The sequence below is a fragment of the Vipera ursinii genome (assembly GCF_947247035.1).
Source record: "Vipera ursinii genome assembly, chromosome: 2".
NCBI classification, from domain to species: Eukaryota; Metazoa; Chordata; class Lepidosauria; order Squamata; family Viperidae; genus Vipera; species Vipera ursinii.
In genome coordinates, this window is record NC_139513.1 from 280,094,548 (window position 1) to 280,122,539 (window position 27,992).

The window sequence follows — 27,992 nt, forward strand, 5'->3', positions numbered from 1 at the left end:
CTGTAAGTTGCCCAGAGTCTCCTTATAGGGGAGATGGGCGGCATAAAAATAGAACAATAAATAAATATTTAGGGGTAATTGCAAATATTTCCTATTAAAATTTCATGGGTTCACAATCAAAAGCAGAACTGATAAAGTATTAGGGCTTTGTTTATTACTCTGCTTTTGGCATGTATATATGGCTCAGTTCGTAACTTTATTCAGTGCTACAACTATACTTCTTAATAAGTTACCGTTGCAAATGAGCCCAAATACATATTCATTTAGTGTGGTGCAAATTGTTGTTCCACGTTTTAATTAGAATATATATGCTTAGAAGTACTGGTAATTAATTCATCATAACTTGTGAATTAAGAAGATCTAATTTGCAGTACAAATATCAGGTGTGAAAAATCAGGTCTACACATGAAGATTCAATTAACTGTTTTATTGCTAAACAGCTTGTGAACAGAATCTTCTCAACTGATGGTCAGGGCCTGCTAAGAGTTAGATAAGGGCCAACAGCATTCAAGGGGAATTGGATTTAGAGTTTTGTAGCTACATAACGATTCTAGGCTGATCCTTCTCTTCATTCCACTCCCAGGTTCCACTCCCATTACATCTCCCACTACATACCCTCAAAGGATTTTTACAAGATTAATCATTTATACTCTGCAAAATCCAAATGGGCAAATGGGCTCATTCTAGGGACACTGCAGTGAATTAGGTAAAATATATACTATCATTATATCAAAATTATACCAGCACTATATATTATAAAATACTTTGTCCTCTTCAAGTCTTCTGTTGTTGTTGTTAGTTGCGAAGTCGTGTCCAACCCATTGCGTCCCCATGGACAACGTTCCTCCAGGCCTTCCTGTCCTCTACCATCTTCTGGAGTCCATTTAAGCTCATGCCTACTGCTTCAGTGATTCCATCCATCCACCTCATTCTCTGTCGTCCCTTTCTTCTCTTGCCCTCAACCTTTCTCAGCATTAGGCTCTTCTCCAGTGAGTCCTTCCTTCTCATTAGGTGGCCGAAGTATTTGAGTTTTAACTTCAGGATCTGGGCTTTTAAAGAGCAGTCAGGATTGATCTCCTCTAGGACTGACCAGTTTGATCGCCTTGCAGTCCAAGGGACTCGCAGGAGTCTTCTCCAGCACCAGAGTTCAAAGGCCTCAATTCTTTGGCGCTCAGTCTTTCTTATGGTCCAACTTTCACAACCATACATTGCAACTGGGAAAACCATGGCCTTGACTATACAAGTCTTCTAATGAACACCTTTTTATATTTGTACTGACATGGAGTAATTACCTACATTTATCTGGTTCATATATTACAAAAATGAATAAAATGATTGGTATAGGGGTAGGGAAGAACAGAGATGCTAGAACAATATATTAATATATATTATATTGTTGTCTTGAGTATTGGGAAGCAGACTAACTTAATTCTCTATTACGGACCATTTATTTAGTCCTAGGAACAGTAATAAGAGGTAATAGGAATCTATCTTGCTTCCTAGTTGCATAACTTAACTCTAGATTTGTTGCTTAGTCTTACTAAAAAGTGACAAAAATATTATGTAAAACATGGTAGTATTCCATTTTCATCTATCGTTGGCAATGTGCTAATAATCTTGAGCCCCACAGACCGTAATAAATATGTACATATATTTGTTTTGTGTATATAAAGCCTGACTGAAGCATTGGTTTTCTCCTTCAAAAAAAAAATTGCATACAGGTAGTCCTCGACTTGCAACAGTTCATTTAGTGACCATTCAAATTACAAGGCCATGGGAAAAAGTGACTTATGACCATTTTTCACACTTACAAGTATTGCAGAATTCCCATCATCAAGATAAAAATTCAGATGATTGGCAACTGGTTGATATTTAAGATGGCTGCAATGTCCCGGGGTCATGTGATCACTTTTTGGGACCTTCTGACAAGCAAAGTCAATGGGGAAGCCAGTTTCATTTAACAACCACGTTATTAACTTAACAAATGCAATGATTCACTTAACAACCGTGGCAAGAAAAGTCGTAAAATGAGGTAAACTCACTTAATCAACGTTTCACTTAGCAACATAAATTTTGGGATCAATTGTGACTTGAGGACTACCTATGCTTTGCGCAGAGGCAATACAATTGTGAGACATCACAATATGAAACCTCTTGCATGTGCTCTGTATGCAAAGGTGCAAATTCAGATATATATATGGAATCAAGCCATTTTGAAATGAAGGAGAAAAAAAGTAAACAGATGCTCAAATGTTTCTTGTTGCTAAACAATGAAGGCATTGTTCCTCCTGCAGTGAGGCACATGTGCAAAGGTCTTCTGCTTACCTCCTTGGCAATAGTAGTGATGAAAGCGGGTGGTCTGGCCGTGGCAATGAGGGAGAGAGCATGTCGTGCAGAGCGGGCGGAGTCCGCTGCTGGACTCAGAGGCAGCCCCATTTTGATGCTAATCAGAGATCAGACAAAGAAGGAAGGGGTGGGGGGGGGGAGGAAGAAAAGAAGCATTAGAAATATAGACTGAAAAGATTAGACACAGCTTATAATGTCAGTTCAAGGTCAACGGGAGCACTCAAACAGTTAGAATATAATGGACTTCCAACAATGAGCAGTGATTAGAAGTCAGGGTGTTCTAGCAACTAATACAAAATCAAATAATTAACCGTGAAGATTGAAAACAGTATGTGCATCTGTCCAAAGTGTTAAAAAGGCCTTGTTAACAAATTATCTAGCTGTAGTCCTGAATACATATCAAGAACCAAGATCAACACAAATATATACTGCCATGTCAAAACAACAGCCACAAATTTTATATCTGAGCTAAAGTTTAAGAGACAGTATGTAGATAACCCTGCTGTTATTGCTGTACTAGTCAAACAATCATATTTTTGGAATAGCTGACATTGGAACTACAGATTTCAGAATGGTCATCCTCTTTCCAAGTGCAGTTATTCTTAAAAAAAAAAGTGTGCCTTTGTAGCAACTACAGTCCTTAGATCCGAAATCACTTATAGTACATTGCTGGGAGCAATAAAAGACAGAAAAACTGCTTCTTTCTCACATGTCCAATGAGATGACTCTTACATACTAAGAAGCAGGAAACGGAAAATTTGCAACTCTGATCAAATTCAAATACTTCAATAGCAACATATCAGAACCGTTATTCTATTGGCTATGCAGTCATTAGCACTGCATTTGACCCTGTGGATAACTTTATGTAAGTCTTTCCAAGTGGGTGCATTAGCCTGGAAGCCAAAAGCTAACATGGTAGGTGTAAAGAGCATTAAAAAAAAAAATTCCTAGTTTTTCCTCCATTGTGATCTGAGGGTACCAGAGTGTAGATGTAAACCCTTCCTCCCAGTCTCCAGTGAGTTTGTTCAAGGTACTCTTTTTTCTTTTACTGTTTGATTTTTCAAAGAATAGTCTGTTCCCCTTCACACAGGAGGCCTGAGAGTTGATCAGCTGAGCAGGAGGGCGAAGGACTCCCCAGACAGCAGCCACAATATACATATATTGTGAGTTAGGGCCACCTCTTAGGGACTTCCAGCGCTAATTAGCATATTCCAGCAAATAATAATTGAGGGAGAACTTTGACCGTGGGAACATTATTTGTTAGTGGAAGGAACCTCATATGTGAGTCTCACTTTTAAAAACAAATATCAAACTAAGAAAATACTTAAGACAAGGAAAATATAGGAGATCAGCAGTCTGAGCCCGAGGGAGGGGTCAAATGCGTCATCAGTCTCAAGTCCCTTCCCGCCCACAAGAGATCTAAGTCCAGCCCACACTTGAATTCCACTGACTCTTATCTACCCCCAATTTTCTTTGACCCTGAGTAGTTTAGATTATTGTAGAGAGCTTTAGCATATAGTAAAACTATATTTTTTTCTGAACTACCTGGACTCCTGATTTTTTTCTGCTAGACAGGAAAGGTAAGCTAGAGTTTTTATAAATAAGAGTAATAGATAGAACTAGTATTTTAGTATTTAGTATTTATTATATTTGTATACCGCCCTTCTCCCGAAGGACTCAGGGCGGTGAACAGGGCACATATAAAAATACAGAATACAAAAATTTAAAAAAAACTGTCTTTTTTACTTGGATATTTCAAAATTTCCAATATCTTATTGATCAGTAATACCTACAGGTAGTCCTCATTTACTGATCATTTGTTCAGTGTCTGAAATTACCATGGCTTGAATAAGGAGACTTACTGCCAGTCCTCAAAGTTGCAGCTGTTGCAACATCCCTGCAGACACACAGTCATGATTCTTGCACTTGGCAACCAATGTGCAGTACATTTACAAACGATCACAGTGACCCTCCGTCATGCAATTGACATGTGCAACCTTTGCAGCCGCTTCCACAAAGCAAAATCAATGGGGAAGCTGGCAGGAAGTTGGAAATCGCAGTCATGTGACAATACCCTTAACAACTTGTGGTGATTCGCTTCACGACCACAGGCAGAACTGACAAACGCCCATCGTAAGAATCAGTCCGTTTTCCCAATCAAACACATGCTATAACTTTTAAATCTTGTTAACATCTTTAAATTTCTTTTCAGAATTTGAGTCTATGTGAATATTTTCTCATCATTACAGATGAGCTCTATAATGCTAGATATGGGCAAATTTTTAGAGGCAGAGACGGAGGTGGGTGGATGTTGGGCAAAAACACCAGAAAGAAGCAATTAATTTAAAATACAATCTCTTTAATGTATCTTTCTCATGTTTTATGACTTTCACAGCTTTTTTAAAAAAATCAGAATGTGTTCTTTTCCTTTCCTCCTCCTTCTTCCTGATGGGAAGGCATAGATTTTTCTGAAAGCAACAGGCTCCTTATTAATTCATTAATGACACTCTCTAGTGTTAGTATGTGGCCAGAGATTAGCCCCCTCCTGTAGCTGAGCCAGCTGGTCTATCAGAGCAAGAAGTTCGCATGAAGGAGCAGGCACACTGCCCTGAGACTGTGGGCCAAATTAAAAGCAGATGCAAAGCTAATATGAACAAGGGAGGGTTGAGTTGGTCCCTACAGTCGGATTTTTATAGAGGGATTTTACTCCTCTACATGGTCAATACAAAGAGCACCTTCCACACAGGCAAGGTAGTTGCTATGCAGGGAACCTGCTGATGGTAAAGTAATAAATGTCACTGTAGCTTGTATGTATGGATTTGGGCAAGGGGACAATAGTAGAACATCTGCTGCGCATAGAGAGAACTTGGGTCTGTCAAAGGGATCAGAGAACAGCTGACAAAGCCTCCTCTGCAGAAGGAAAGCAAAAAAGCAAAAGCAAACCAAAAAACAGAAGAATCAGAAAAGAGGATTGTGGGCTAGGGGTGCAAATAAATTGACCAGAGATAGGACAGTTTTCTTATATTTATGGATCTATCTCTATCTATCTATCTATCTATCTATCTATCTATCTATCTATCTATCTATCTATCTATCTATCATCTATCTATCTATCTATCTATCTATCTATCTATCTATCTATCATCTATCTATCTATCTATCTATCTATCCATCCATCCATCCATCCATCCATCCATCCATCCATCCATCCATCCATCTATCTATCTATCTATCTATCTATCTATCTATCTATCTATCTATCTATCTATCTATCTATCCCATCATCTCTTATTTTTATAAATAATTCAAGGCGACAGACACACACAATACTCCTCTTATTTTCCCCACAACAACAAACCTGTGAGGTAAGTTGGGCTAGGAGAGAGTGACTGGTCCAAAGTCATCCGTCCTGAGGTGGAACTAGTACTCACCATCTCCTGGCTTCTAGCCTGGTGCCTTAACCGCTAGAGCACGGGTGTCAAACTCAATCGTGTCACGTGACATACTGTGACATATTGCGATGTTTTTTTGCCTTTGAAGAGCTGGGGTGGGTGTGGCCTGCGTGTGACACATCCGGCCCATGGGCCGCCAGTTTGACACCCCTGCACTAGAGCAAACTGGCTCTCAAACATCACTGTTTCATTGGAGTAGTTACTCTCAACTGTTGATGGTACGAGAGAGAATATGTCACTGTGGTGATTTCTGTTTATACTAGTGATATTAAAAAAGTGACATGGAGTGTTGAAAAATACTCAGTTATCATCATGATGCCATAATGCAAATACCGTGAAGCACCACAGGTATTTGGTCTGTTCAAGTCAAAAGTCTGCTGTGTCATAATCTGGTAAATTAAGGTTTCATATTATGAATCTGTTTCAGTTATATAAATGTTATTTCCCCAAAGTTTTCAGTTATATAAATGTTATTTCCCTAAAAATATTCTATAGTAAACTCAAATACACTATCCAAATGCAATATTTATCGATAAAGGGTTTGGATTTCTTAGGAATGTTCACCTTTATTTTTTATAATTTTGTTTTGCTGAACTAAGTAAGAAAACAAACACATAAAAACCATCACAATAAAAGACTTGAAAATGAGATTATAAACAGAATGACTTCTTTGGTTATACTTTTTTCTGTTCTAATGTTGGCAAAAACCTCACATCAACCATCTGTTGTGGAAAATCAGGTGTACATTTTACCTCTGAATTTTATATTGCAATTCTTTTAACTAATCCCCTGACCCCCTTCCCCCCCCCAAAAAAAAAAATCCCACTCCAGTATTTAATAACTTGATTGGTTACAAACACTAGAGATGTAGTATTTGTATGAATATAGAAGAATATATAGCTCTGTATACACAGCAATTGATCTGGGGTCATATTAATAATACCATCAACCCAAAATACAACAATAATAAGACAAGATCAAACTATGTGAGGTAATGTTTCAATTCTTGAGTTAATCATCAAGGAGCTAATAAACTAAGTCTTAATAAACATTTCTTAAGATGTCTAATGCACATGAACTAAAATGTTATGTTGTATTAACCTCATTTTAGGATCCTACTATATGTAGATTAAAATGATCCCCTCTTGGTCTATCAGGATGGTACATTCAGGATTTTTTACTTGTTACTGTGTGAAATAATAATAATAATAATAATAATAATAATAATAATAATAATAATAATAATAATAATAATAATAATAATTTTATTTGTATAAATCCCCTCTTTTGCCCCAGAACAGTGGATAAACTCTTGGCAGCTTTAAAGAAGTTGACCATATTATACTTACAAAATTGTTACAGCCAGTAGCTTTCATCAAAAGGCTGCATCTTTGAAAAAAGATAGCCAGCAGCACTTATACTGCTATTTTTTTAAAAAAAATAAAAAAAATAAAAAAAATAAAAATGTGAAAAGGAGACACCAAGAAAGATGGTGGATAAACATGACAGAGAACAGTTTGTTTGCTATTGTTAAAAAAAAAGGAAATAAAGAATAAATTGGGCCCTTGAAACGAGCCTTTCTGGTTTTGTTTTTTGGAGAAATAACCTGCTGATAAAACAGGAAAATTGGCAGCATTTAATTTCCAGTATTCCATTAAGTTGGAATGAATAACACGGCATGGCAAGCATGCAGAGAATGGTTTTTGATTTTTCCCCCAGCTCTCTACCAATCACAGCCCTACAAAGGTACACATACTCTCTTCTATAATAAAGCAACACCTCATATTTATGTTTGCGTCTGTGTGTGCATTTCTGTTCTTTCCTTGTACATTTAGGCAAGAATATGCACTGGGGAACATGCAGGGCTTTTTTTCTCATAGAACGCTCAGAACGGAGTTCCGGCACCTTTTTTTGGATAGAACCTTGTAGGGTAGGCAAGGCGAGTTGTATGACATGTGTGAGTTCTGGCACCTTTTTCTTTTACAAAAAAAGCACTGGGAACGTGTATGAAACCTAACATGATTAGAAGGGAAGAAAGCTAAGAATGGATGAGTTAACAGCAACTGTGAATCACTACCCAACTGACTATTATATAAGGATGTTCTGAGGGAGTTTTTCTACATGATTTTCTACATGGCCTTGGATGAATCTGGTCCATTGCACTTTCTTTCATTAGCTTCTCCCACCACACCAAATTTTATCCATCCTCTTCAGTTGCTGGATAGGGTTAGTAAACAAAAGTACTGCAAGCATATGAGTCACTAGAGTTACCATGTTGCTTACCATTTTCTTTAAAATATTGTCAATCACTCAAAAGAAAGGAGGAGAGGGAGGGAGGGAGGGAGGAGGGAAGGAAGGATAGGAAGAAAGAGGAAGGAAGGGAAATATATATTAGTTCTTGGATTATGGACATAATTCTCAAATGGAAAGCTCATTATGAATTGATAAAATTCTAAAATAATTCTCATACAATTTGTAAAGTTTCCATGGTAGTATTCAGACACGCAGTATTGAAATTTGCATATATTTTAGCGCTCTACTATTAACTCACTTAAGTTTCTATGAGAAAAATCATGCATTCTCCTCACAGTCCTTTCATTCCCATTTGAAAATACTATAGCTTTATTTAACTCCAAGTGACTGACTTTTCTCTGGTTAGGCAGTCACAGAAGCATATAACTATTAGAATTCTACATTTCCTAAATCTAGGCTTCCAGTTTTTCCCCCCTCATATTCAGGTACATTTCCATATTATCAGAGTCTTGCACATTCCCGGCTTTAATTGGTTATTTTAAGGTGAAAATGGAAAAATTCCTGCATTCACAAAGCTCTCTTAAAAGAAAACAAGAGCAACACAGAAATAATACTGGCAAATTCCTTAGGTTAAACCAAATATTTAAATTAATAAATATATTTTTTTGTTTAATTACACAGCAGTGCATTAGATAAACTGTATCCAAGTAAAATAAATTAAGCTGCAATTTATAACTGGAAATTATGGGTCAGGACGATTTCTATAATCTCTTTGAGCATAGAATCAAAGCTGAATTAATACTAGTTAAATACTCTTAATTCCCCAGTGCAGTTAACTTAACAAATTTTCCATAATTTAATCTTTTGGGGAGGAAGTCAAGGTGGGGTGGAGGTGGAAATGGACAAAATGGCAAGGAGAAAGAACTGCCAAAGTGCAAAGAAGAAATTCAAAGATCCACACACTACAGCTTAGCAATGTATTTTATTCAACATGTGCGCGCGCGCGCACACACACACACACACACACACACACGGACATACCAAACACACAAAAAGATAAACACTGCATGTGTTTTCCTTTGTCAATAAATGTGAAGTGATTTTTTTCCCCCATTCCGCCTCGGAACCGCACGTTCGACATAAAAGCTCCTTTATAAACCATGCTTAACATCACAGACAGAAGTGAGGCAGCTGTGCGCTGTTATTGTGTGCACGGTAAATCAGGCACAAAAAAGGGGCAGCCCAGCAGGGCATCAGGAGGGTAAGATGGACACTTAACCCCCTGTACACATTGTTGCTCCATTTCTTTCCCTCTTAAGTCCCTTTGCAGTCAGTACAGTACCTGTCACGGATGTAACAGGCCATTTTCAATCTAAATCTTGTTATGGATTAATAAGCAAACACTTTCTCGCTTATTATGCAATTTATCATGATGAAAATTGCATTGGTCTCCTCAAGGCTACATGCTGATACATTCATTTATTCAGCAGCTCTGTATACGGAGAGCAATACTAATCTTTATGACAGCTAGAGGTATATCAGGCAGCCTAAAATAGCATCTTGAAAAACTATATTTTGTCTTTTATGGAAGCTCTGTTCAAAACAGACACCTACATGCACACAAGGCTTAGCTCTTCCCTAAGGAGACAAAAATATTTTACTTTGGCAATACCCAGCTTGGTAGTAATAACATATACTTATTTTCCATTTCACTGAAACCAAAAATTAAATACTTATAGATGCCTTACAATTTATCCTTGCCTGATATCAGCATCCTTTGAGGATTTCAGACAATGACCAAGTTCGTTTAAGAAAGGTAGCTAGAATGTTCAACAACAACAACAACAACAATAACAACAATGCAATAGAAAGCAACACCATTGCTGAATTGGAGAAAATAATCTGCTCTCAATGTTTTGGGAACGGCACATATGTCCTATATATAAAGTGGGTAATGTAATAAAAGGATCCCATCTAGGAATCAAAATTTCTGCCAATCAAAATTTAAAAACTGCACTTTCATTTGAGTTCATGTAACTTCAACCTCATATAAAAACATAAGTTCATATAAAAACTTATGTTGAGGCTATAACTCTTTGAGGAAAACAATTGGAAAACTTTGATTTGCCCTCAATTAACACAGACTTAAGAACTATTTTACAAACTTTAAAAATCTGCTAAGAAAAAAAGCATATCAAATGAGTCAGATGAAAAATGACTGAAGACATATTAATAAATCCTTTTTAAATCATAACAAACTTAAGTTACTTTACATGATGGGACATCATCATTATTGCACAAGCTTTAGAATATGATTTTTAAGCAAGTGGTGCACAAATAAAAAATAATAATAATTCTTGTCCTAGGGATGATGTCCTACTCTCTTTCCCCCCCTAAATAAGTAATATCAAATGGTAACACTCTAGTCTACAAGATCCAGGCAATAATCTTCAATTTTTATTTTTTTATTTTAATTCCATTTATATCCCGCCCTTCTCCGAAGACTCAGGGCGGCTTACAAGCTTAGCAGTAGCCTTCATTCTATGTATATGCCTGCTTATTAGGGCTTTCACACACATCCCAAGTGGCATTATTACAAAGTCAGCTTAATTGCCCCCAACAATCTGGGTCCTCATTTTACCTACCTCGGAAGGATGGAAGGCTGAGTCAACCTTGAGCCTGGTGGGACTCGAACCTGCACTAATTGCAGGCAGCTGGTGTTACTTAAGGAGGCATCAGCCCACTGCTCCACCAAGGCTCAGGTTTTACATTTTACATTGGCTCACTCAAAATGTTTATAATGACCTTAATGATTTCTACTTTTGTGACCCTTCTAAATTTATTTTTAACACTGCATTTTTAATGCATTATTTCCTGTTTTGTGATTCTGAGCATACACTAAGAATCAGGGTAGAATGTTTATATATTATTAATATTAATGAGCAACATTATTGTACTATATGTTGAATAATTCAGAAAAGGGACAAAGAATCAAATGAGATAAGCTATATATGTTGTCTACATTGACAAAAACTTTAGCTGAATTGGAAAACTCTTAGAGAAAGAAGCTTAACACTGAACATCAGGACTTGAATCCATTTTTGGAAGACAATGGAGAAAGCACAATAAAAAAATCCACTTGAGGTTTTAAAACATTTTCTGATATATTAGAACAGATTGAATAAATTTGGTAACATTCAAAATTGTGTTTTATTAGATACAAGTATCTAAAGATGTGGCAACCTTAGTTGTGCAGGAATGAGAAGAAATAAAGCTCAGCATATCACTTTGTCTTCCCTAATTCCCTAGAGGGAGATATTAATTTTAAAATATAAAATACATTTAAATATTATATTTTATTGTGTCTTTTATCTAGCAAAGTAAAAATTGACCAATAATTTTATATTTATTAGTCAAGAAATAAGCACTCAGATAATTTAGAATTAAGCACTCAGAGAACAATAATTTTAAAAGGCTTTTATATCCATCACCAAGGAAAGGATTTTTCATAGGATGTGAGGATGTGAGGAGAAGGACAATGATTAATTCTTCCTTTCTCTAGAAAGCAGGAAGATATATAAGCAAAAATATAATTTTTGCACAATTAGCCTGAAAACTCTGTGGAATGGCTTGGTTCATCTTATTGTTGTGATAACTGCACAATATTTTTATATCTTTGTCTATGAAAAATTATTTTTTGTTTCTTTTGATTTTATAGTTTTATTGATTTTTCTTCTCAAAAATTTATCATTTTTTAGATTTGCCTATTTATCAGACACTTCATGCTTACATAAAATGATACTGAAATACTTGATGTACATGGACCAGGATAATTTTTACTAGTTTTTAAAATCCTCTGATTAAGTTCTAGAATTAGACATAATCCATATTTAATTTTTTGGTTGCATTAAGCAGATGTTGAATGAAAAAAAAGAAGTTATCTAGGTATGATTTTACAATAGTAAGAAAACACACTCACAACGATACAACGATACTGGGTGCCTCCAGTCAGAGAATGCCGGCTGGTGGCCCCCAGGGGGAGGGCCTTCTCTGTGGGCGCCCCGGCCTTATGGAATCAACTGCCGGTGGAGCTCCGGATGGCACCGGATCTCCGCTCCTTCCGGCGCGGGTTAAAGACCCACCTGTTTGAACAAGCTGGCCTGGCCTGAGGGGGAGTTAATTTGGGTTTTTAAATATTTGTATATTTTACTGTTTTATCTTGGGCATTAATTTAATTCTATTTTAACTTTTGTAGTTTTGTACTTTTATCATTTGCCCTGTTCACCGCCCTGAGTCCCTAGGGAGAAGGGCGGTATAAAAATTTAATAAAAACTAAACTAAACTAAACTAAACATGCAATTATGCCAGATTGTTGAAAAATTTAAACCATAAAACACGTGAATTTCTTCAACTGTTATTGTAAATAGATTCTTCTTCTTATCATACTTTTTCTGAATTAAAAAAAATCCTTCTATAAGCTTTTTAAAAAGAATTATAATTCATAATGGCATCTATCTTTAGTCTATACAAGAAGAATGTTATGCCAAGTTAATAATTTTGGAAACAGAGTTTTGATCATGTTTTATGATTATATCCAATGTGCTATCACAGTAATAAAGTAGAGAGTAATGATAGATCATTATTCTCAATATGTAAAATGGAATGTGTTTAACTTTCCTGCAAATTGTACATACTGTGTTTCCCCCAAAATAAGACCTGGTCTTATTATAATTTTTTTTGACCAAAAGACCTATTAGGGCTTATTTTAGGGGGATGTCTTATTTTGCAACCGCGCGCTCACTCCACCCCACTGTCTGGTTGCTAATGGCTGCAATGGGGCAGGAGACCGCATGACGCACCAGTGCCGCTGCCGCAAGGTGAGGCAGATGGGGGGGTAGAGCTGTCCCATGTACCTGGCTGCCTGCCCGCCTCTTCCCTTTCACTCCCCTCCCAAGCCGGGCTGCCATGTTATGAAGGATGAGCAGGGGAGGCTCGGTCCCCTTACCCGGTCCCCCTCTGCTGTTTTGGAGTCAGGGGGGAGTGAGAACAAAAGGTCTCTGCCACCCCTGTGCAACAGCTGGTGGCAACTGCCGCCACCTCCTCCCTCGTGCTACCTGCTCCCCGTTTTGGAGCCAGGGGAGAGTGAAGTGACACTGAAGCCAGGTATCTGGCAGGTGGAGTGAGATGGCAGGGGAAACTTGCGTTGCCTGGTCCTTTGGCTATCCCCGCCTGTCCGCACCACTCTCCTCCTTGCCCAAAGGTGTGTTCTGGCCGGGTGCTTAAAGATTGTGCAGACCAGTTGGTTGGGGTCTTTACCAAGATTTTTAATCGGTCTCTATCCCAGTCCACTATTCCATCCTGTCTGAAGGCCTCCATCATTGTTCCACTACCAAAGAAGTCTTTTATTAACAGTCTCAGTGATTATAGATCAGTGGCACTCACGTCTATTATCATGAAGTGTTTTGAAAAATTGGTCTGCAGGCACAATGTGTCCTGCCTCCCAAACACACTCGACACTCACCAGTTTGCGTACAGAGCAAAAACATCTACAGAGGAAGCCATAGCCATCATTTTCCATACTACTCTGACTCATCTGGAGCAGCGGGGGATCTATGTAAGGATGCTCTTTGTGGATTTTAGCTCTGCATTTAACACAATTCTTCCATACACACTGGTGTTTAAACTTGTCAATCTTGGACTTTTCACATTCAATCTGCCTTTGGATTATGAACTTCCTGTCTGGCTGCTCTCAGAGGGTTAGATTAGGCAACTATATCTCTTCAGCCCTTATTCTTAATATGGGCTCCCCACAGCGCTGTGTGTTGAGCCCCCTACTTTACACCCTCTATGACTGCACCCCCACTCATCCCAGCAATGTTATTGTTAAATTTGCGGATGATACAACCATGATGGGGCTTATCTCCAAGGGGGATGAGTCTGCCTACCGGGATGAGGTGGAGCAGCATTCTTTAACAGTGTGAGATCCAATTGTAGACCATGAAACAAATATAAACATAAAACAACAAAGAGAGGGAGAGAATTTTCTCCACTGCTAAGTTTTAACAAAATAACAATGACATGCCATCAAAAACCAAGGAAGCAAATTCTATTTTAAGCAAAATAGAAAAGAGTCAGGCAATGTGCAGGGGGATATGAAAAGTTTATTCCCTACATGTCTCAATTCACACGCACAATTAAATTAATAAACCATGATTTATTTGTTTAAGATTAATACATTCACATGCTCTCTCTTTGTTTCTGCCTTTTCTTCCCAATTTCATACTCCCTCTAGTAGAAAAGATATCCTGGCTTCCTTTTGAAGTCTAAACCATAAAACTATGATTGAACTATTTCCTGGAATTCAGGATAGCATGACTAAATTTTCTGTGGAAAGGAAGGAATGAATAAGAGGCATAACGCTGGAATGCAACTGGAGAAGAGTATTTCAAATGAGTAAACCGAGATTGTTTTCCTTTTGATTGTGATTTTAAAGTAGACGTGGCTTGCCTACAATTACACCCTAAGAGTTTATATATGTTTGTGCTTTACTGAAGTCACAATTTGTTCAACCAGCAATGGATTTATATATTGAATGCGCTAGACATCAGGGTTTAGTGACTATGATCTAGAGATCAGATTTCTAGATGTGGCTGGCATGCAGTGGATTTGTGTTTTTTACCTTTGGATATTATTTATGTCAGGGGTAGACTATCCATTTATCCTGTTTTCTGACAGGTACAAATGATTCAACCCATAAGGAGTGTTTTCAGTCCTCCTTCTCCCCCTCTCCTCCTGTAACAGCGGGATTCTCATGGATTACAATAAAAAGCAATAACACAATAAAATCTATGGTAGAAGATAAAAAAATATATTTGTAAACTCACAAATATAAAATGCAAAATATGGAACATAAAAACTAGTTACCATAGAACAGCCTATTCTCAACTACCACAGGCTCTCCAGAAAAAAGCTTGATCTTTCCAGAATGCCAACAATGTGGGGACTAAACAGATATGAACTGGAAAGGGGTTCCATAGCACAGATAAAGGTGTAAAGGTTTCCCCTGCCCAGTCATGACAGACTCCAGGGGGCGAGGGTCATCTCTGATTCTCAGCCAGGGGAGCCTATGTCAACACGTGGCCAGTAACCTTCCCATCTAAGCAGTACCTATTTAATTTAATTGAGTAGAGTAAAATAATAGTGGGGGGCTTCAGCCCTTTCACCCGGCAATATGGTCACAGGACAAATGAATTGAGTCAAGTCTGGCTGCAGAGGTAGTTAAAAAAAAATAGCTTGGCACCACCAAGCCGTGTGTGTTTTTGTAGGTTGAAATGAACACTTTGAACTGTACCCAGAAGCAAATGAGAAGTCCGTGGAGGGTCTTGAAGCACTGGTGAAATGTGCTCATGGAAATAACAGCCAATCAAAAACTGGGCCACTGCAGATCTAATGCAAATGTCTCTATCAAAAAGGCCATCAGAAATAAAATATTTCTCCTTAATCAAATAAGGGATCAACACTTACTTTGAAAGTTGCTTTTCGGCATCCGCACAGAGTTCCAAAAGGCCCATCAGCACAGCAGACACGTCCATATAAGGCTCCCACACTGTAAACCCTCTTCCTATGAGATCAATGGCAGTTCTCCGAATGGTACTGTGAGGAGGAAGTTTGGGACTGGGAGGTTGCAGCAGAAGATAGGTCAAAGCTTTGCCTGCCATAAAAGACATGTTAGAAAACCAGAGTTAGGAAAACAAGATCTAACGTGGCATATTATGATTTGGGTAGACTGGAAGCTTATGGTGTTACCTAGTAGAGTTCCTCTATCCAGTTTGCTAACTGGGGCCAAGAGTAAAAATGTAGCTCAAGTAAGAATGTTTATATGTATGTATTATGTACTGTATATATGTGTCTCTCTCTGTGTGTGTGTTTATGTATAAAAATAATGGAAAGCAAGTCCTTATTATACTCCATGAGCCATATGTTGCAATAAGCTATATGTACAGTTATTTGCATTGAGGGAGATGATGATGATGGTGTTATCCATTCAGTCATGTCCTACTCTTGGTGATTCTAATGGGCCAGGTCTCTCAACATTTTCCAATTTTCCAATTTTCCATCCTGTCTATCCTCTGGCAGGTTCCTCAGCTTTGATGGTGTCCAGCCGACATGTTCTTTGGTGGCCTGGTTTCCTTTTACCGCTAACTCTTCCAAACATAATTGTGAGAGATAAGAGATTCTAACTCACAGCCTATTAATGCCTGTATAAAATTCAGCTCTACCTTTCTCCAACCCAGCACCCTTAGAATGTGCAGAATTAAAAATCACATAATCCATGATTTTAGGATTAGAGTCCAAGGTATCTCTCGTTCAAATTGGCGGGCGGGGGGGGGGAAGCTTAAACAGTCTTCATTTAAGAAGTGGGAGACAGAAAGATTGAGATAAAATGGCAAGCAGAAGTCTAAATGTGAGATTTCTTTTAATCTAACTTTTACTTGCTGTATGAAAATTGCTGGGAATCAAGAAGGTTTTGCTTACCTACTGAAAATAACTCAAAACATATACCAATGACCACTTCTGATTTTTTAAAAAAATCCATACAATTGGAAAATCCCATTTAATGACTTTTGTTTTATCATTATATAAAATAAAAATAGGAAATTAAGGGAAGGAAAAAGAGAGGGGAAAAGAATATGAGGTACAAGGGAAGAAAAAAAAAGCGTTGATTTCCGACTGTTTTTAGCACAGTACAAGATAACAACATTCCAGCCTTTTACTTTTACACATTAGTATATAACTAGCCATTTCTATAACATTAAATATATTTAATCAGCAAAACCGATTAAATCAGTTTCATTTTTTTTCATCACAAAGACAAAATCCAGAAGTGATATCCAAATAAAAATGCATAATTAAATATATTCTCTTTGAATAAAACAATCAACTTAGCCATTTTTGCTTTATCTTCCTTGCTGTGGAAATAATATGTATTTCTATTTGCACTTAATAATCTTTATAAACTATCACTATTTATATTAACAAAATTCACTGTATCCTTTCAGATTCATTAACCTTAAAGGGAAAATACATTTTTTATCCATTTTAAAACACTAAACTTTTCTTTAAAAACATTTCTAAAATCAAAACTTTCTAACTCATCTTTTTCAACTTCCTCTTAATATGCATAAAGTTCACTATTAAATTTAGATCACTCCCTCCAAGTTACCCTCATAGAATTTTTTTTTCTTGTATCCTTTTTAAAACTCTAAACTTTTATTTAAACTAATACATCTTTTTCTTTAACTTTCTCTTAACACAGATACTCTCAAATATACTTTCAATAATGTTTTACAAAATTTGTTGTTGTTAGTTGTGAAGTCGTGTCCAATCCATTGCAACCCCATGGACAACGTTCCTCCAGGCCTTCCTGTCCTCTACCATCTTTAGGAATTACTTAAGCATTATATATAAAAAGGATTTTTTTCAAACTTTAGATTAATACTTTCAGTTACAACTATCAAACCAATAAAAATCCATCCTAATTCCAATTAACTCTTTAAGTTTAAGTCACTCCTTCCAGCTTGTTTTCATGGAGTAAAGTCTTTTTCTTCTGCGGAATATCTGTCTAATAGTTAGAAGCTTCTCTTTTTCTCAAGGATTTCTCAACCTTTTTAATAATGTCCATAAGGAAAAAGTCCTAAACTTGTCATTTTAAAATTTGCAGATTTTCTTGAAGCTCTTCTTTCAATTGTGTTGGGAGGTTTATATTTAAACCATGATAAGAGTTGGTATCAGTTTAAATTCCAAAATTGCAATTGATTGCTCTGCATTGTCAGGTACTTGTGAAATTACCTCAGTGGTTTGATAACTTTCTACACATATTTGCATCTCTGAAATAATAATAATAATAATAATAATAATAATAATAATAATAATAATAATAATAATAATAATAATAATAATAATAATAATAATAATAATAATAATAAGTTAGAAGGGACCTTGGAGGTCATCTAGTCCAACCCCCTGCTTAGGCAGGAAACCCTATACCATTTCAGACAAATGGCTGGCCAGTCTCCTCTTAAAAACTTCCAGTGTTGGAACATTCACCACTTCTGGAGGCAGGTTGTTCCACTGGTTAATTGGTCTAACTGTCAGGAAGTTTCTCCTTAGTTCTAGGTTGTTTCTCTCCTTGACTAGTTTCCATCCGTTGCTTCTTGTCCTGCCTTCAGGTGCTTTGGAGAATAGCTTGACTCCCTCTTCTTTGTGGCAGCTCCTGTGGTATTGGAACACTGCTATCATGTCACCCCTCACCCTTCTCTTCATTAAACTACACATACCCAATTCCAGCAACCGTTCCCTATATGTTTTAGCCTCCAGCCCCCTAATCATCTTTGTTGCTCTTCTCTGTACCCTTTCTAGAGTCTCGCCATCTTTTTTACATCTTGGTGACCAAAACTGGATGCAGTATTCCAGGTGTGGCCTTACCAAAGCATTGTAAAGTGGTATTAGTACTTCACTTGATCTTGATTCTATCCCTCTGTTAATGCAGCCTAGCACTGTGTTGGCTTTTTTGGCAGCTGCAGCACACTGCCAGCTCATATTGAAGTGATTGTCTACTAAGACTACGAGATCCCTCTCACAGTTACTACTATTGAGAAAGGTACCACCTATACTAAACCTGTGCATTTGATTTTTCCTGCCTAAATGTAGAACCTTACTTTTTTCGCCATTGAATTTCATTTTGTTAGTGCCCAGTGTTCGAGTCTGTCCAGATCCTTCTGTATCTTAAGCCTATCTTCTGGAGTATTGGCTATTCCTGCCAGCTTGGTGTCGTCTGCAAATTTGATGAGTTCCCCATCTATCCACTCATCCAAATCGTTAATGAAGATATTGAAGAGCACTGGGCCCAGAACAGAGCCCTGGGGCACACCACTACACACTTCCTTCCACGTAGATGCGGTTCCATTGAGGACCACACGCTGAGTATGGCCTGTCAGCCAGCTATGAATCCATCTGGTGGTAATGCTATCTAACCCACATTTTTCTATCTTATCAAGTAGTAGGTTGTGATCTACTTTATCAAATGCCTTACTGAAGTCCAAGTAAATTATATCTACAGCATTCCTCTGGTCCACTAGTTTTGTCACTTGGTCAAAGAATGTAATAAGATTTGTCTGGCATGATCTGTTTTTGACAAACCCATGTTGACTTTTAGTGATGACTTTGTTTGCATCAAGGTGTTCGCTGATTTGTTGTTTGATTATCTTTTCCAGAATCTTCCCAGGTATTGAGGTCAGGCTGATAGGTCTGTAGTTTCCTGGATCTATTTTTTCCCCTTTTTTGAAGATGGGAACTACATCAGCTCTCTTCCAGTCCTCTGGTAGTTCCCCAGTGCTCCAGGATCTTTGAAAAATATAGTTCAGTGGTTCTGAGATCACGTCTGCCAGTTCCTTGAGAACCTTGGGGTGTAATCCATCTGGTCCTGGTGATTTGAACTCGTCTAGGCTGGACAGGTGCTCACTTACCATTTTCTTGCCTATCTTAACTTGCGTTTCTATTCTGTTTTTTATGGCACTGGTTTGGGTAGGTTGGACTGTTTTTTCCCTTTGTGTAAAGACAGATGCAAAAAACGAATTCTGCTTTCTCAGACAAATGGCTGGCCAGTCTCCTCTTAAATACTTCGTGTTGGAGCATTCACCACTTTTGGAGGCAGGTTGTTCCACTGGTTAATTGGTTTAACTGTCAGGAAATTTCTCCTTAGTTCTAGGTTGCTTCTCTCCTTGACTAGTTTCCATCCATTGCTTCTTGTCCTGCTTTCAGGTGCTTTGGAGAATAGCTTGGCTCCCTCTTCTTTGTGGCAGCCCCTGAGATATTGGATCACTGCTATCATGTCCCCCCTCACCCTTCTCTTCGTTAAACTACGCATACCCAATTCCAGCAACCGTTCCCTATATGTTTTAGCCTCCAGCCCCCCAATCATCTTTGTTGCCCTTCTCTGTACCCTTTCTAGAGTCTCAACATCTTTTTTACATCGTGGTGACCAAAACTGGATGTAGTTTGAGAAGTTTTTTTTAACATTCTTGGAGTATAGCTGATCCATGAACTGATGAATTTTATTTAAAGATTTTTCAAATACATCCCTAATAATTTGCTCCCCCATCTTCTTAACTCCCTCTTTAGTCAAAGAGTAGCTTTTTTGTAAAAACTTAAGAATTGCTGGCCAATCAGGAGTCATGAAAACAGGAAAGTTTTACCCACCCACAATAAAGCAGACCAAGATACAAATCACTAAAAATAATAAACTAAAATTATAGCTTTCTGCCCTTATATTTCTTCATCAACTTTTTTTTTAAAAAAAGATAGTCCACACTTTCTTATTTTAGATTGCCTTAGCAGCTTTCTTCCTGGTTGTTTAATACTGAAGAAATCCCCAAAATGGTGCAGATCTTCAAACAGGAATAACAGACTCTGGCTAAAGAGAGCCTCTTTTAGCTTAATAAAGATTAATAGTCATTAAAAATGGTTAAGAAATGAAAGGCACAACTTACTGTCCATTTGAAAAAAATAAATTCCAAAATGGCTGCTTCTTCAACAATGAACTGACTGCAGCCCCGCCCCTCAGCTTTTGGCATACAGGCTACTTCGAAGCACAGCTCCAGAAGCTACTTGCAGACCTTTGCTGTATCGGAGGAACTTGAAGGATAATTCTAGGACTTTCCCTAACCCAGGAGAGTCATATCAACTAAGGGAATGCCAGTTCTTTCTGTTGCTAGTTGAAAAAGCTACAGCCCAGGGCTCCTTCAGGAATCCCTCCCTGGGTATGTAGTCAGTTGGCCATCTTTTCACTGCAAGTCCCTGTACAATTGGAAAATCTTTAGAGCAAGTAATGTAAACAAAGTTGCCCTTATAGACATGGCTGTGCAATTTTTTGGTAAAATAATTAAATAAGCTAGGCCACAACCAATCCATTATCCATCTCTAAACCCAATTTCTTTTCTCTGCTAATTTATCAAAAAAAAGTTCAGTTGTGGAAGGCAAAATTAGAACTTTTGGATTAGTTGGCACACTTATTTTATTATGTCTGATTTTATGTCATTGTTGTGAATTGCCCAGAGTTGTAGTTTTAAGATAGCCAAACAAACCTTTTAAATAGATAAATAAATAAAAATTCAAAATTTAATAGCATGTGACTTGCCTAGATATTAATGGCTGTCATGTAAATGTAGGTATTTACAATGGTCCCTATCAAACCTCCTTGCCTTCCTATTCTTTTTCCCTACAAAGTTGTAGCAATTATGGCAGGGACCATATGTATCCCATGGATATTTTCCTGTATCCAAAATGCTTCAGAAAATTAAGCAACTATATAAAAACTAGAGTACAGAGTTTTTACTTCAAGATCTCAAATCAACTATTATTTGATTCCACCTCATTACCACCTATCAATAGGTATAAGTAGAAAATGTACATTAAAACTCCTGATCATAACTATTCAACGTAGTTTGAACTTTCCAGTAGAAAAAGATCCCCAACTGATTTACAAAAAATCAACACATTACTCAGATAGGGAAGGAAGGAAGAAAAAACATACTTTAGCACAAGTGGGTTGCACTTTGCAAGTGGGCTGCAAAGTTCTAATATTGTTCTATTTGAACAAAAAGTATTACAGTCTTGCAAGGGAATAAAAAGCTCAGAAAAACAAGAGTCTGGTTTTTTTCCCCAGCCAAACAAATGGAGTGTCACTGCACTCCCCACTTGGCTCTGCTGCAGCCTGCTGGGATGATGGTGGCTGCTGCTGTTGAATAATAAAAATGATTTCACAGACATCAGTTGAAGTTCACTCCCCTTAAAGTTGCTAAGGTTGATGAACATTGTTATACAGGTAGTCCTTGAATTACAACCACAACTGGAACCATAATTTCTATTGCTAAGTGAGGTGGTTATTAAGTGAGTTGCATCTGACTTCGCAAGGTGCTTTTTTGCTATGGTTGTTAAGTGAATCACTGCAGCTGTTAAGTGAATCCACAGTCATTAAACAAATCCAGTTTCCTCTACTGACTTTGCTTGTTAGAAGCTGGCTTGGAAGTTCACAAATGGTGACCACATGATCCTGGGATTCTGCAACTATTGTAAATACATGCCGGTTGCCAAGAGCCCAGATTTTGAACACTTGACCACGGGGGATGCCGCAACAGTCGTAAGCGCAAGGACCAATCATAAATCACTTTTTTTAGTGTCGTGATAATGGTCATTAAATAAATGGTTGTAAGTCAAGGACTACCTGTAGCATAAGGAGCAGCAGGCTGAGAATACATTATGCATTTGTTCTTTGACAAAAAGAAAATAATCCTATTTTCCATTTTGAAGCAGCAATCTAAAAAGCACAGCAATTATGAACACAGGCATTTTTAAAAAGCCCTTTTATTGCTTAGTCATGCCTATTCTACCACTGATAGGTAATCTATAATTAATATTTAGGAGAACATTCTCATGCACCATACATTTTGGGGCCTCATTTTAGAAGTAGGGTACAAGAACACTTTTAAGAACAGAAATGGTGGCACGAGTCTTCTTCACAGCATAGTTCAAATGCTTCTTTGGTGGCCTGCAATTGCTCTTGCCTTCCGATTGTCAGTCCAGCTTTCTAACCTCATGAGTCACTGCAATTGAAAGGATTGTTCCCTCCCCCTTATAGTGCTACCTCCCCCCCCAAATAAAAGGTAATTACAATCCTCTGCCAAAATTTTCTCCAACATGAATGTCTACCGACAGTACAAGTTGAGCCACGACCAAAGTCCAATTTCAAATTTCGACTGCAGGAGCATCTTTCTCTTTTTTTTTTTTTTTATTGAAAAGTTTTACAATACAATTTTCCATTAAAAACCCCCATCCCCCTCCCCCCTCCCCTCCCTACCTCCCCCCTACCTCTTCCCTCCCCCCTTACCTCCCCCCTTCCCCCCTCCCTCTTCCCTCCCCTACCTCCCCCCCACCCCCCTCCCCCCCCGGACTTCCCAGAGCTAAATACAAGGTATATATATATAAAAGCAATCATAAGCAACCATATACTAACAACCATAAATTCTAAAATCCATCACTCTCTAACTTATATAAGAACAAACAAAACTTAACATTATTAAATATATATAAAAAAAATAGGAAAAGAAAAGAAAAAACACGAAAGAAGACTTATTCGAATGCTAGATAAAACTTCTTAACCCTATACTTATTCTGGATAAACTCAATCCACTTTCTCCATTCCATAATATAACGTTCTTGCGAGTGATCTTTCAAATAAGCCGATATCTTCGCCATCTCTGCCAGGTCGGAAACCTTTAAAGTCCATTCTTCTATGGTCGGCAGCTCCTCTTTCTTCCAATATTGTCCTATCAAAAGTCTTGCTGCCGTGACTAAATTCAGCATCAACTTAGAGTCCACCACTGTAGCATCAACAATTATTCCCAACAAAAAAAATTGCGGACAAAACTTTATCCTCCTTTTAAAGATCTTCTGTATATTCCACCAGATTTTAATCCAAAAGGCCTTAACCTTTTTACATGTCCACCATATGTGAAAATATGTTGCATCTTCAACCCCGCACCTCCAACACTTAGGCTGATAATTCGGGTACATACTTGCAAGCTTTTTAGGATCTAAATGCCATCTATAAAACATCTTATAAAAATTCTCTCTTAAATTTTGAGCTTGAGTAAATTTCACATTCCTCACCCAGATCTTCTCCCACATGTCCATTGTAATAACTTCCTGGATATTTTGGGCCCATTTTATCATACAGTCCTTAACAAGCTCTGTTTCTGAATCAATCTCTATCAATGCAAGATATATCCGTTTAATGTGTGCAGGTCCCTGATTTCTAATTTGCTTTATCAGATTTTCATCAATCGTTGCAAATCCAATTTTCTGGTCTTCTTTCCACCTGGCCCGTAGCTGAGTATATTGAAACCATGTTTGAACAACCTTCTCTTCTCGCAAGAAGCTATATGATTTCAAGCACCAAACATTCCTTTCCAAACTTAAAATTTCCTTGTAGGTAGTCTCATCGTGTTTGAAACCAGCATGTATATTTTCTATTGCGTGTTTTGGAATTGCCCACAATGGTATCTTACAACTTAGCTTATGTCTATACTTCTTCCAAACTCTCAGCAATGCTTGTCTTACAGGAGCATCTTTCTCTTTGGAAATAGTTTTAATCCCAGAGACAAGGATAGCCTTATACCTATGGGTATTCTGGAAGATTGTGGAGACCTAGCTTTTTAGGAGAGTAAAGAAAAGAGGGAATGGAACAATGGAATGGAACCATTGTTCCAAATAATGTCCTGCATAGAAACAAATGGTTGGCACCATTAGTAGTTTTTCTTTGTTTAGATTATATCAGGGATGTAAAACTTGCAACGTCACGTGATGTGTCTATTCCAGTACAATCCACCAATATACATCAGCCTTGGTACCGTAGCCAGGGACTGCATTAGCAAGGATGGTGCCTTCGTATTTATCCAGGGTCTATTAACAAGTTTATATCATAAACTTGGATGGATTTTTTCTCCATTGCTGGCAATGGGATGGGTGTGGTTTCAGCATGACACATCCAGTCCGCGGGCCGGCAGTTTGACATCCTTGGATTATACCATCCTTTCCTAACCCTAATTAAAATAAAGGTTTTATAAATTGTTCAATGTCAGCAATCTGGAGTGGCATCGAAGTCTATGTAATAAACAAATAATGAACCAAATGAGATTTGGTCCTATCTACAATAATTTTTCCATGTTTTACTCTTCCTTCCTTATTTGTGAATAGCAACTATCAAAAATTACTGAGATCCAACTTCTTACGATTTGTTTTTTTAAATGTTTCTCTCCCCAACCATGAGAAAGACAAGAGGTTGTTGTTGTTGCTGTTTTTCCCCCCAGAGAAACTTGAAATAAAGATTGGGAAAACTGAATGATGAGATGATCCAAACTGAAACGCACATGTGCTCAAATCCTGATTCCTCTCTTCGTAATGTTCTTAGGGACCATTATACAAAAGAAAACTAAATACCGTAATAACAACCATGTTGCAGTAGCAAAATTTGCTCTTAAGAGAATATCATATCATACTGAGGATAGGAAAAGCCCAGCCCAAGTCATTTTACTGGCCTACCCAAGACTAGGGGCATAATAATAGATAATATATAAAATCTTCATAATCACCATCATCACCACTGCTCTCATCTATGAGAAAAAAATACAATGACTTAAAGAATTAACTTATTTTCTGCATCTAAGAATTGCTGTCTGAGTCAGCCAACGGTAAGATTGTAAGGGTGCTGAGCTGAAGTTGGAATTGGTTACATTCCCTTAGAACAAAAATATTTTACTAGTAATGGTTGTATCATAGAAAGTACTGAAGACAAGACTCATAAATGGTAGTGTGTTGATTGGTTTGTTCTTTTCCAACTGAACTCAGAATGCTGATATGCAGGAAAGAGCAAGTAGAAATTTGCAGAATGTTAGGGGATACGTGATGTTTACCAAAAACTTTAGAATTGTTAGGTCTTATAAAGCATCATAAGGATTTTCTATTTAGATCAGCCTTTGCAGATTGTGCTACCTAGCAGTTAAAACTGGAGGTGATTTGTAAGCATTTAGTTATGATTAAAATCAATACTTTATTCTCTACCTTCTTGTCTTAGTATACCTATCCTAGGTTTTACAAATGGGGCTCTCTAGAAGCTCAAAGGTGACCTTTAATTTCTAACTGTTTCTGCCTTGTCCAGTTTTCCTGGAGACATCTACATTGTGCTTCCATTCTCTAACAGACTTCATGGTCATCCAAACTTAATTATTTCCACTGAGGTTTCGTGGATGCCAATTGTTTTTGCTCTATATCTGTGTGAAGAAATGGGACGTGTAAAAGGACTTTTCTTATGTTTGGCTTTCAACAATTAACAAGCCAAAGCCCACATTTTCATTTACTTCACCATCATTAAAAGCTACATTCAGTTAGGAGGAGTGCCTGGGAATCTTCCAATCCTTACTGCATTACTTCATCAGCTCTCACTTGTTAAATGCAAAATTAATTTGCTCCACTCTTTCACGTCTCTTCCTTTCTCCTCTCCTCTTTTAAACAGAGGGGCAAGCTCTACATAAGACAAGGCCTCTGTCATATTCATTTCCATCCCCAAATTATGGATACTCAAATTGTGATAATGAATCTTGTAATGGATTACTTTCATTTTCAAATGAAGCCCATTGAAATAATGAACTGCAGCAATCATCCATTAGTAAAATGTGAATGTTGGGCAAAACAAGTAACTTTCCTAGATAAATGTAATTGATCATTACTGTGATTCTATTATACAGTATGCTTTTTAAAATATCATTCATTTAGCTACTTATTGCTGTGGTTGAGACAAAGTATTGATTTTTATGTTTCCCGCCCCCCCTTCTCTTATAGGCAGTTCTCAAAGCTCAGCTTCTTATTTTTTGTTTACTGAACAAACTGCCTGCCATATTTAGTTACTGAGAGGGAGTTGGCCAATCAGAAAATCTGCCCAAATTTAACCTATGGGAAACTTGGCTATTTTTCAAAGAACAAGAAACTGGGTCTTTGAATTCCATTCTAAGCACGTGCCTTAATTTATGAAATACTCCTCTTAGAAAACTACTACTATTTAAGTAAAGCACTTTGGTTTTAAAACGTATGAATGAACACCAACTACATACTGGGGCACTGAATATTTCTCCTTGTCAACATTTATCTTGTTTAAACTGAGTTGGGGGGAGGGGAGAAAAGGTGAGCTAAACAAAAGTCACTCTGCTGCCCACTTCTCAGCCTGGACATCTTTGTTTAAGCTTTGACTTGGCTTAAATGAACGAATTAATATTGACAAAAACATCAACTAAGCTAATGAGTTGTTAGTTAAGGCAATAAACATGTCACATTAGAGTCAGCGCAGTGAAGAGGTAATTAGCCCTAGAAAAGCTCCATTGCGATCCTTTGCTCTTAACCTTTCAGTCCATTATCTAGTGCTAAAAAAGCAGCCTCTATTCCAGTACAATCCACCAATATAGATCAGCCTTGGTACCGTAGCCAGGGACTGCATTAGCAAGGATGCAGAGGGCCCGGTGCCTTCGTATTTACCCAGGGTCTATTAACAAGTTTATATCATAAATTGCAATAGGCTATGGATGTTAACAGATCTGGAAAAGAGAAAGGAATGGCAGTAAATGACAAGGGTGGGTGGGTACAAACAACGTCAAAACTCTTACTGAAAGAGTATATAAAAGCAGCAAAAGTACGGGCCCAATTGTTGGGACCCCAAGAGGTGGTTGGGCATTGACTGGGGCCATTGGTGGAAACGTATTAAGAGGCCCCTGGTGTGTTTTTTAGCCGGTTGTTTTAAGTGTTTAGGGAGTGGGGGGAATGGTAGGGTTGGGAGGGATAGGGGGTGTATTTTATCAACCGGTTGTCAGTCCAGGCCTGAGATGGTTCCTGGCGAGACGGGGTTGGGGTTGGGGACTTCCGGTTTTCCCAGTAGTGGGGTGGGGTTTCAAATCCCCACGATGATTGGGAATGGCAGCAGATGGTTACACGGAGGGCCATATAAACATCTGGGATCACGCCCCTGCTGTCTTCAAGCGGTGGCGCGCTCCGACCCTCCGGTTGGTACCCGCTTATCCGGGGGTGAGGGGGATCAGGCCCCTGAGCTCAGGCTGGTATATTTTAATGCCAGATCCGTTGTGAACAAAGCTCCCCTTGTCTGTGACTTGATTGAGGAGGAACGTGCGGATCTGGCATGCATTACCGAAACCTGGTTGGGCTCAGAGGGAGGTGTCCCTCTGACTGAGCTTTGCCCTCCAGGTTTCTGTGTGCTTCACCGGCCGCGGGCTCAGGGTAGGGGCGGGGTTATACAGGAGACCTTATGTTCACGGGAAACCACTG

At 38.0% G+C, this 27,992-nt stretch overlaps 1 protein-coding gene across 2 annotated transcripts in view; it reads right to left on the reverse strand.

Moving 5' to 3' along the window:
* WDR7 (WD repeat domain 7) overlaps nucleotides 1–27,992 on the reverse strand; it is a 238,868-nt gene that overhangs the window by 56,370 nt on the left and 154,506 nt on the right. For both annotated transcript variants that reach the window (XM_083354765.1, XM_083354766.1), the window contains 2 exons: nucleotides 15,576–15,762; nucleotides 2,326–2,443 (listed from right to left, as the gene is read on the reverse strand). In XM_083354765.1, the coding sequence (XP_083210891.1) occupies nucleotides 2,326–2,443; nucleotides 15,576–15,762 (305 nt within the window). The remainder of the gene's footprint in view (nucleotides 1–2,325; nucleotides 2,444–15,575; nucleotides 15,763–27,992) is intronic.